The sequence below is a fragment of the Arachis ipaensis genome, chromosome B06 (genome assembly GCF_000816755.2).
Source record: "Arachis ipaensis cultivar K30076 chromosome B06, Araip1.1, whole genome shotgun sequence".
NCBI lineage: Eukaryota > Viridiplantae > Streptophyta > Magnoliopsida > Fabales > Fabaceae > Arachis > Arachis ipaensis.
Window position 1 is genome coordinate 130,272,216 of NC_029790.2, and position 12,535 is coordinate 130,284,750.

At 31.6% G+C, this 12,535-nt stretch overlaps 1 protein-coding gene across 1 annotated transcript; it reads right to left on the minus strand.

Annotated features, from left to right (window-relative positions):
* On the minus strand, positions 1,295 to 1,900 carry LOC107647632. The gene has a single exon (XM_016351697.1). The coding sequence runs from the start codon at positions 1,898 to 1,900 to the stop codon at positions 1,295 to 1,297; it is 606 nt and encodes a 201-aa protein (XP_016207183.1).

The following is a 12,535-nucleotide window of genomic DNA, read 5'->3' on the forward strand; positions in this document are numbered from 1 at the left end:
TTGAATTTGAAAAATTTTGGGGTTTAGGGTTCATTATAACGATCAAACAACTCAGCAGGCCACGTAAGAAGCCCCCAGGCCACGTAATGCCGTGATGTGCCACGTAGAGAGCGTCACTAACGGAGTCAACGCCGGAATAATGATTGGTTAGTTTTGTCCCATGGATGTCATTATTGATAGGTACATTAAGTAATTTCTTTCTTCTGTGGGTAGATTAGTCAGCGTTCTCAACTTTTATGGGCAGAAATAATAGTTTACTCTTTTAAATAATAAAATTGATCATTTAAGACATCATTAAAGTAATATATCCTTGATATTCTTTTGTGAGACCGTTCAAGATTAGTTAGATATAGTCAACTTCTTGAAATGGATAACCGATTGCAAGGAGAAAATCTACAAGCTTTAGTATGGTGGAAAAGTATTCAGCTACGGTGGTTGTTTTCTTATAAACTTTGAATTGTGTCTTCAAGCGTTGTTGGATCCTAGTTCTTGAGAAAACTGTGAAGATATTACTGATTTTTTTCCAAATCTCAGAAAAGAAAGTGCAATGCACGACCTTATTCTTAAAAATGATGATCATATATAGAGACTACCACCATGTTATCAAATTAAAGATGATGCATCTCTAGTAGACAATATAATGGAAAAAAATTAATAATAGTATTTAAACTCTACATTTACCTATTTCTAGATCTAACTTTATTTATTTTTAATACTACTATTTAAGGGTTTTTTTTCTGAAATAAAAAAAAAACTATTTTCTCAAACCTCATTTTTCAACTTTAATTATTCAAATACGATTTTTTTAGAGCAAATTCGCCGCATCCCATGTTTAGAGCAATTTTAACAAAAAAAAAATCGTATTTGAAAAATTAAAGTTCAAAAATCGTGTTTAGGGAAATAATAATTTTTTTAATTTTATTTTAGTGAAAAAACCTAGTATTTAATTAATAATTTTTTAAGCAAAACACTACATAAAAAATATAGTGTTATTTGTATTTAAACTATTTATTGCTTGTAGAACTCAACACTATATCTATCTAGTTCTATTATATTTTAAATTGCGTAAAAAATGCGACATAATATGCATGGTACTTAACCTAAATTTAAATTCATCACATTTTTGTAACCTAATATTAAATGTCACGTTTTTAAAAGTCTGAATGATTTTTCTTATATTGAGAAAAATTTTCGAAATTCTTATTTAGCAACACCAAGTGTTTACATAGAAAATTTATTATTCTTACATTTATTATGGTAGAAATACATAAAGCACTAATTTATTATTAGTCAACTAATAATTTTTGAACCAGTAATTAGATATGATCGTAATTATCTGAAGAACTTTGAATATATCATCAGTGAATTGCGGAAGCGGTGATGAATCCTTGAATTCTGTAGTGAAATGGTGAGAAGATGTTGATGATTGATCTTTTCCATGAGACATACATAAATCATCGTCCCATACAAGATTATTTATATGCAAACTCACATAATTATAATCTTTTGCCTTCAAACTTCGTTGCATGGGGTCAATTTCAGCAAGTGCACCATCGTCACCAGTGAATTGTTTTAAGCAAAAATTGTAGACTTCTTTTGCCTTAGGATCAGTGGTTTTTGCAATCAAAGTGTTGAGAAGGTTTACTGTGTTTTTAAGCTTTGAACGAATCACTTCAATTGTGTAGTGTGCTAAGGAATCAACGTCTGCTCTTGCTGCACCACCGGGTATTGAGTTTAGAAGATTTGAACAATATGCAAAAATTTTAGTTTGCTTGCAAATTTCTTCTACTTTCACAATTTTTTGTGCATTGGAAGTTGCATCAAATAAAAGGAAGGCAAAAACTAAGGTTAAAATCAAGGAATATGGTCTGACATTGTTACCATTGAAATGACAAGCCATGGTGTATATGTTAATTTCAACGTTTTATTTTTGTTGTAATTGTTGGGTTTGATATGAGTTCTTATATATAGTTGTATATGATGGATATTCCATATTTAGATTAGAGGAGTGTTAGAGCCACTAAAATTTGTGATTTGTAGTCATTAATTAGTTATCATTGGTATTTTTAATGATGTGAGATTACTCATTTTTTTTTGTTGATTAAGTACTGGCCAAATTTTAATATATAAAAATATTGGTCTAAAAATTAATACAATACACTATTATAATTATAAATAGAGTAACTAAAATATGAGTATTGTAAAATTATTAAATTTTTTGTCCAATCCTATCTATTATTCAAAATTTCAGTTTTCATGATTTAATTTCCATTAAATCGGGGACTGGAGACTGGACCCTTCCTTGCCTTGGACTGAGAATTCATGCTCCGAGGGACATCGAAGACTTGGAACTAACTCAATTAAATATCATAATTGATTCTTTCTACAAATAGAATTTCTAATTGGTTGCATTTTTATTTTGAGTAATTATCTAAATTGGTCCAATGAATTTTAAAGTGGATATTTTAGTCCAAAAAAATTTAATAAACAGATCAATTTTCAAGGTTTTACTCCAGATAAATCAGTCTCTGATTTATTTTTTGGTAAAGTTTTGGAAGTGAATATTTTAGTTCCTAAAGAAAATAAACATACAGATCAATCCCTAATTTTTTTTCTGTCAGACATAACAGTCTTTCATCCAAAAAAATTTATTTGATATTTTGTATTTAATATAATCAAAAGATGTCTTATTTTAAAAAAATATATTTAATTTGTATTAAAAAATATTTTAATTTAGATTTCAAAGTATCATTATTTATCTTACTTTTTTTCTAACGAAAAGAGTTTATTAATATGTTAGTGTCGTCATATCCACATGCACAAAACTAAGTTAATAATAATAAAGGTCGATATATAGTAAAAGTAAAATGGACGGGAACTGTTATGTCTGACGTTAGAAATTGATCTGTGTATTAATTTTTTTGGGAACTAAAATATCTATTTTTAAAATTCTTGTGGACTGATATAAATAATTACTCTGTCAAAAAATGAACTAATCTGTCTAAAACCTTAAAAATTAATCTATATATTACTTTTTCTTGAGAACTAAAAAATTTGCTTTTAAAATTCTTAGAAACTAATTTAGATAATTACTCTCTTGTTTTTCAATTATATATATATCCTAACTAATTTTTCAGTTGAATGAATATAAATAATATGGAGCCAATTCAAATATATTCATATCAAATCACCCCATTAAAATTTTGACCAACACAATTTAATGATATCGTAACCAACACTATTTAATGATATCATAATGGTCGAGGAATTAAAGTTGCACAATAAATATAATTAATAATTTTAATCATTAATTATATTACATATAAAAATAATATATTTAGATTTTGAAAAAAAATTGATAACCAAAATTTTTTTTTATCATAATAAAATGACATTATATTAAGGAAAAAGTTTGGTAACAAAAAATTTTTAGCCATAATTAGTTAAAACTTTCCATAATTTACTTCATTTATATAACTTAATAATATTTTAATTTTCTATTTCACTCTTTTATCAATCTACTTATCATATTCTTATCAGCCCACTTATTAATGATATTAATTATAATATCATATCCCTAATTATTAGACATTCTTGTAATCACTATTTAATATTTCCTTTTATAATTTGAATGTTATATTTAAGAATACAATAAAGACTAATAACAATTAAAAACAGTAATAATAATATTCATTAAATAATTTTAATTGTAATTGATTTTTAATTTTTTTATTTAATTTATTATCATTCGAAGAGTTAGCAAATGTAAAAGCCTTGTTTAATAGGTTTATCATTGTTAGAAGAATAATGAAGGTTGTATACTCTTTCAAAGGCCAAAAATCACAACTCTAGTTCAATTACAAGTACAGTTGGGATAGGCAAAAATTTTTTTTTTTGAAACAAAGGAGCTCAACACATTAAAGTGGAGCAAACAGAACTAGATAACAAAAAAAAATAGAAAATAAAAAATCGAAAAAACACAAGACAACTCCCAAGTCATCTCCGGCATCGCCATCAACAACAAAAGGAATCCACACCTTTCCATTCGTTATTGCTACGCAAGATCAAGTTGATATTTTCTTCTACACCCTTGCTTTGATTCTGAAAAATTCTTCTATTTCTTTCCAACAAAAGATTCCAAACTATTGCACAGAAGCACATCAACCACTGTTTATGATCCTCTTTTTCATACGGTTCTTCGGTCCAGCTAAGAAAATAGTCCTTTATTGAACCCGAAAAAGACCACTGTCGGCCAAACACAGCTATCCACGCACACCACACCTGCTAAGAAAACTCACAGCCAAAAAATAAGTGATGGACTCGTTCCACATCCTTATTACATAAAACGCATCCAATATCTTCCTGACTAATTATCCCGAACCGACTTAGTCTTTCCTTAGTATTTACCCTCTCTACCAAGACAAACTAAGTAAACAGCTCCACTCTTGGGAGGGGACTACGCCTTTTCAGATGGTCTTAGTGAAGTTGTAACTGAATATATCCTCCGGCAAGAATTCCACCTGCAAGACTTGCACAAATGAGTTAGTCGAAAAAATACCTTGCCTATCATATTTTCACACAACTCTATCCTCTCTGTTATTTACTAGCTTCACAGGTCGCAAAGCCTCAAGTAATTGACCCAGAAGGTCCAACTCCCACTGAAAAAGCTCTCTCCTCCATTGGAAGTTCCAAATCTACTCTAACCCATCCCAAAAGCCACCCTAATCCCCTATAACCAATCCACATTGGTTTGAAACAGAGAGCAGCCTGGGAAACCGATCCTTCAACGATCTACAATGTAACCATACATCCTCCCAAAACCGAGTCCGCCTCCCATCACCAACCTCCATGGACAAGCCTGTAATCATCTTATCTCTTATATGGTGCTCCTTGATTTGGATAATATGACATTTAACCCGATGAGATTGTTGTCAGTCAACCAATTTTCGAGAATATAGAAAACTACACTAACTTTGATGAGTTATGGTAATAAATGGATTTAATTTTTTTTATTTTTATGCGCATTTATAATTATACTGTACTAACTAAGTTCATACACATAATATTCATAAGTTCATATACATAACACTTATAATTACATACAACTAACATCTAAAAATTAAAGATTTAATTACTCTGTTGGTCCCTATAGTTTCGCGAAATTTTCAACTAGGTCCCTATACTTTTTTCCTTTCAATTGGGTCCCTATACGTTATTTTTTTTCAATTTAGTCCCTACCGTCATAAAACCGTTTGAAATAACAGAATATTCCATCAAAAAATCGAATATTCTCATAATTTGGTTAAAAAACCTAATTAAAAACATCTCTATTTTTTTGAAATACCAAAAATACCGTTTATATTTTGTCCCCCAAAATCAGAGAACTCTAACTACCCCTAAGTTATTCTCCTAAGTTCCCAATTAGATTTCTCCTCCGTCGCACTCTGCTGTCTTCCATGGCGTCGTCGTCGTCCGTCGCTGGGTGGTCGTCGTCCCTCTGCGTCGCCCACGGGTGCTCTGTTCTGCTCTGCTCGTCCGCCTTGCCTATTGCATCCCCTCATCCCACCTTGCCTCACCGTGCCTCGGGTGCCTTGTCTCGAATTGTCGCTCCTCGACTATGTTTTGCTGTCTAGACTGGTTCTGCAACAACAGTGATGATTGAATTTTATTTTAGTTTTTCAACTGTTGGATCAGAGGAGATGAAGGGACCAGGTGGCATGTGGGAAAGAAACCAGTCAGATGACTTTCATTTGTTTGAATTGCAAAGATCGGGAGTAGAATGAACATGTGGGTTTCTGTCAGCGTTGGGTAATAATTCTTCTCAATAATGTCTTCCTCCCACTACACTAAGAACGGGAGAAATGTTATGATTAAAACAACTAGTAGTCAAATGGCATCCTCTCCCGATTCTAATGCTTCAGGTACAATGTTGAGAAATCTTGATTGTTAAATTCCTCTAATTTTGCTTATGCTTATTTTTGGTTGCTGCTTGTATGTAATTTGACTTTATTTGATTAGGTAACCAGCATCCTGAATGATAAGGAGAACCAATTGATCTAGTTGTGAAGCTTAGTTTGCTAAAATTAGTTTTGATTGTGCCAAAAAATTTTGATTATGAGTTCTGATTATGTATTTTATCTGTAATTAATTAATTATGTTAGAAATAAGAAAAGAGGTGAGATTGGAGATAAGGTGTTTGATTAAATGCTTTTGAGAGAGTTGAATTGATTATGAGTTCTGATTATGTATTTTATCTATTATTAATTGATTATGAGTTTAATTGATCATTGTCATAGAGGCATACAGGACTCTCAGAGATTATGGTCCTTATCCTGCTACCAGGTTGTGAGAGATTTCCAAGGCAAATTTGCGGTTTATTCCATTTGACAGTGGTTCTAAAACTGCGTTTATTGCTGCAGTGAGTAATCCTTGGTCTATCTATTTCCAAGGCAAACTTGTGGCTGCAGTGGCTTCTTCCGATTGACTTGTTGCAGTTGAAGGGAATTTTGGATTCGGATTTAGTGCCATTGAAGTTGAGGTATATACTGCTGAACACATACTTATGTTTATCTATTTAATTGCCCTTCCATTGTGTTATGTGGATTGATGTCCTTATCTTTAGTTATATTTTCATCATCATATAATAGAATGGTTTTTATTTTAGTCTATACATTATTGTTAACTAACAACTAGAATTAAGATCTTATATGAGTGTCTTGCCATGCCGGAGTGTTCTTTCACTATGAGTGTCTTGCCAGGATCCATCCAAAGGAGGTGGAACTTGTGGATTTGATATATAGACAGAGAGTTTCATGTGCCTTTGTGAGAATGAAAATTCCACTACTCATTGCAAAGGTATCTTACAACCTCAATAATATAATTCTGCCCTTTTAGTAAAGTAATGATCATGAATTGGATTTTGTATGTTATTTTACAGATTATAATGTTGCACAGCACAATACGAGGGCACATGTAATTGCAGGTTGTTACTGCCAATTGAAGTGGTGTATTAATTATTGTTCATAGCAAACTTTTTCAAGTTGAAAATGAGGGTAATGTGTTGTGTCTGCAGGAACAATAACTGGCATTTTGATTTCTGGGGCATTTGGAATTGAAGCAGGTATCTGGTACTTGAAGAAAGTGAGAGCTAAAGCATCAGTAACATGTGAAGTCCAAAGCAATGAGAACATACTCTTCTATCTGATATATAATTCCTTCTTTAGAAAAAGTTACGTTAATAAATTCTTTATCTTGTTGTATTGTATAAAATTTGATTTGTTATATTTTTGGGGATAATTTTGACAATTTATTTTATATATATTTATTACTATTATTTCTGTTTCATTTTATCCGATCCCTTTTTTTAGTATGTTCTTAAGATAAGATATTTTGAAAGTTAAAAAAAAAGAGAAAGATATGCTTTGTTCTATCACCTTTGATGTATCCACATTTAAGTTGAGTAATGCATGCTATATTATCTTCAAACAGAACAGTTGGAGCTATCTTATGATCAATCAGTCCACATGATGACAGAATATATTGGATCATATTCCTGAGCAAAAAACACTCGCGACTAGCTTCATGTATCGCTAGTATTTCAGCTTGATTAAAGGATGTTGCCGCAATCGTCTGTTTTGTGGACCTCCATGATATAACTGTACTACCATATGTGAACAGGTATCCTGTTTAAGATCTCTCTTTGTGTGGATCAAACAAGTATCATGCATCTGCATAGCCAACTAGTTGTGACTTGGATCCATAGGGATAAAACAATCCCATATCAACCGTTCCATGAAAATATCGAAAAATTTGTTTGATTCCATTCAATGTCTTCTGGTTGGAGAGGAACTATACCTTACTAGTAAATTTACTGCAAATGATATGTCAGGTCGTGTATTATTAGCAGGATACATTAGCTCTCCAATAGCACTAAGATATGGTACTTCAGGACAAAGGATATCTTCATTTTCTTCTTTAGGACGGAATTGATCCTTTTCCACATGCGAAGATCTTACGGTCATTGGGGTACTTAATGGATGCGACTTATCCATATAAAATCTCTTCAAGATCTTTTTTGTGTATGTTGTTTGATGAATAAATATCCCATTTTTTGTATGCTCGATCTGCAGGCTGAGACAAAATTTAGTCTTTCCAAGATCTTTCATCTCGAAATCTTCTTTTAGAGTTTTTATAATTGTTGGAATCTCTTCAGGAGTTCCAATGATATTTAAATCATCAACATACACAACAATGATAATGAATTCAGATGCAGATTTCTTTATAAAAATACATTGGCAGATATCATCATTCTTGAATCCGTTTTTGGACAGATACTCAGTAAGATGATTATACCACATTCGTCCAAATTGCTTTAGACCATAAAGATCTTTGCAATTTGATGAGTATAACTCTTGTGAATATTCATTGGATGGTTTAGATATCTTTAGTCCTTCAGGGACTTTTATATAAATATCACGATCTAATGATCCATATAAGTAGGTTGTTACCACATCCATTAAATGTATATACAGTTTATGATATGTAGATAAACTGACCAAATAACGCAATGTTATCACATCCACAACAGGGAAATATGTTTCTTCATAATTTATACCGGGCCTTTGTGAGGAACTTTGTGCTACAAGTCGAGCTTTGTAGTGTACAACTTCATTTTTTCACTTCATTTTCTCACAAATACCCACCTGTATCCAACAGGTTTTACATCTTTTGGTGTATAGACTACAGGTCCAAAGACTTCACGTTTTGCAAGTGAGTCTAACTCAGCCTTCATAGCTTCTTTCCATTTTGGCCAATCATTCCTTTGTCGACATTCCTTGACTATTCTTGGCTCAAGATCCTTACTTTCAAGCATGATATTTAATAATGACACATTATATGCAAATATTTCATTGACAATTGTCTTATTTCAGTCCCATGTTTCTCCTGTAAAGACATAATTTATCGAGATCTCGTCATTTTCACAATTTTCAGGTACCTGAACGTCTTCTGGTGTCAAAATTATATCAAAATTTTAGACAACTGCATGCGTCTTTACTATGTCTTTTTTAACAGGAATAGTATTTACCTCTTTTCTTTTTCGAGAATTTTTGTCTTTGGAACCGACGGGTCTACCACGCTTCTGGTGTGAATTTATTTTAGTGGCCACTTATTCAACTGGGACATCAATTCGAATTGGGACATTTTCTGCTGGTATATAAGATTTGGTTATTCTCTTTGTATCAGAAAATATATCAGGCAATTCATTTTCTATTCTTTGCAAATGTATAATCTTTTGAACTTCTAGTTCACATTGTCCCGATCGAGGATCTAAATGTATCAAGGATGATGCATTCCGATTAAGTTTCTTTTCAAGAAGCTTATTCTCTCTCTCTAATGTTGAAAATTTTGATTCATCAAAATGACAATTTGCAAATCGAACTTTAAATACATCTCCATTTTGTACCTCAAGATACCTCACTATAGAGGGAGAATCATATCCAACATATATATCCAATTTTCTTTGAGATCCCATTTTTGTGCAAGAAGGTGGTGCAATGGGAACATATATCGCACACCCAAATATTCTTAAATGGGAAACATTTTACTGCTGACCAAAAGCTAATTGTATAGGAGAGAATTGATGGTAACTTATTGACCTTAAATGAATAAGTGCCGCGACATGTAAAATAGCATGCCCCAAGCCGATGTTGGGAGATTTGTTTTCATAAGTAAGGGTCTAGCAATTAATTGGAGGTGTTTAATAAGTGATTCTGCTAACCCAATTTGTGTGTAAACATGAGCTACTAGATGTTCAACGCTTATTCCGTTAGCCATAATATAAGCATTAAAGGCTTGGGAAGCCAATTCACCAACATTATCAAGATGAATTGCTTTGATTGGATTTTCTGGAAACTGTGCTTTTAATTGAATAATTTGAGCAAGTAATATCGCAAACGCCAGGTTGCAAGAAGACAATAAATACACATGTAACCATCTTAAAGATGCGTTTATTAAGACCATAAAATATCTAAAAGATCCACATGGTGGATGAATAGGTCCACATATATTGCCTTGAATCCTTTCTAGGAATTCACGAGACTCAAATCCAATCTTTACTGGTGATGACCTTAAAATGAACTTTTCTTAAGAACATGAAGCACAACAAAATTCACTAGATTTAAGAATCTTACTGGTTCTTTAGTAAATGTTCATAAGAATTTTCAATAATTCTCCGCATCATGGTTGTTCCTGGATGACCCAATCGATCATGCAAAGTTATGAATTTATTTGGGCTAGTAATCTTCTGGTTTACAATGTCATGTGATTCAATTGCACTAATTTTGGTATAATATAACCCAGATGAAAGTGAGGGTAACTTTTCTAATATAACCTTTTTATTTAAATCATAAGTTGTGATACATGAATACTCATGATTTCTCCCATTCATTGTTTCAATATGATATCTATTTCGGCGAATATCTTTGAAACTCAACAAGTTTCTTAGAGACTTGGCAGACAATAGTGCATTATTTATTATGAATTTTGTTCCTTTGGGAAACAAAATTATAGCTCTTCCGGAGCCTTCTATCACATTGTCTGAGACAATAATAGTATTAACATATTCTTCTTTTGGCATGAGATGAGTAAAATATATATTACTTTTGAGAATAGTATGCGAACTTGCACTATCCACAAGGCAAACATCTTCACTATATATCCTTGCCATTTTCTTCAAAGACAAATAATAATAATAATAATAATATGAGTAGAAGTATATGCGCATAAAATTATTTTGTTGACTATTTTTCTAAGAAATGCTGTACATAGTATTATATACTAAAAATTTTATTATTATTATTTTAGAATTTGGCACATTTAGTAATTTTGAAATTCATAAATATTTTATTATACATCATATTTAAAATTCAGATGCATAGAAAATAAAACTTAATAATAAATTTCTTACATTATTTATTTACATGAATACTTAACAATCCCACATATTAAACTATTCCATCGTTGATCAAATTACCAATATTTTCTTTAAGATCTTCAAAGAAATCAGATACATCATAATGAGTGGTAGAATTTTCAACATCATGTGTAACAAAATTCGTCTCCTTTCCTTTGTTGTTCTTTTTCAAAGATGCTTGATAAAAATTGACTAAGTGCCTTGGGATACGACAGGCGCACGACCAATGGCCCTTTCCACCACAATGGAAATATGTATCCTCTGTTGATTTATTTTGCGTAGTGTTTTTTTATTTATCCCACTTTTGATGAGATCCTTTCTTGTGAACATAACTCTTCTTCCTTCCATAATTTTTCTTGTTACTAAAATCTTGCCATTTACCTCTTCTGGAGTAATGATTTGCCGCATTTGCTTCAGAAAATGGGGCGGCGCCAGCTGTACGTGCTTCATAATTTTTTAAAAGCAACTCATTGTTGTGTTTAGCAACAAGAAGGAAAGAAATTAACTCAGACTATTTTTTAAATCCTTTTTCTCGATACTGCTGCTGCAAGAGCACATTCGAGGCATGGAAGGTTGAGAAAGTTTTCTCTAACATATCATTATCAGTTATCTTTTTCCCACATAATTTCATTCGTGAGGTGATCGAAACATTGTTAAATTATATTCATTTATGATTTAAAATTCTGTAGACGCAAGTACGTATATTCATATCGGGCTTGAGGAAGTATCACTATTTTTTTATGATTATACCTTTTTTAAGGTCTTTCCACAGATCTGTAGAATCTTTTAGTGCGAGATATTCATTTTTCAATCTTTCGTCAAGATGACGACGAAGGAAGATCATGGCTTTGGCTTTATCCTTCCGGGATGCATTATGTTCAGCCTTAATGGTATCTCCAAGATCCATTAAATCAAGATGAATTTTAGCATCTAGTATCCATGATAAATAGTTGTTTCCAGATATATCAAGAGCATTAAGAGCCCGTTTGGGAAGTAGCTTTTTTTACTTTTGAATTATGAAAAGTCACAATACGCTGTTTGACACCATTTTAAAAAAAAGCTTTTAACTTTCTGAAAAGTTAATTCACAGCTTTTTGAAGAAGTAGAAATATATGACTTCTCCTTCTAGATAAGTCATTCTATCACTTCCGTAAAAAAAATTGACTTCAAAACAAAAAAGATCTACTTTTATTCTTGGCTCTGTAAAAAATATTTTCTGCTTCTATTGAAAATACTGGCCCTCTACCACCATTTTTACGCAAGGTTCCATCTGCTAGAAGTACTGGCCTTCCACTATCATGTTCACGTAATGTAGCATCTCCTAGAAGTATTGGCCCTCCACCATCATTTTCACGTAATGATTCATCTTCAAAGTATTGACCCTCCATGTAAGACTCAGAACTTTTGAAAAGGATTATTATAAACTAATTTCAAATTCAATTATTTTTGTAGCTTTAATTTTAGAAATTTCTTTATTAAAGATAATTAAAGCAAGTTTTAATTAATTGAATTTGAAATAAATTAAGATTCTTATCCAATTTTATAATTATTGAATTATTTTCT

Coding starts and splice junctions, on each gene's coding strand:
- LOC107647632 (XM_016351697.1), bottom strand. CDS start 1,900: ATGGCTTGTCATTTCAATGGTAACAATGTCAGACCATATTCCTTGATT.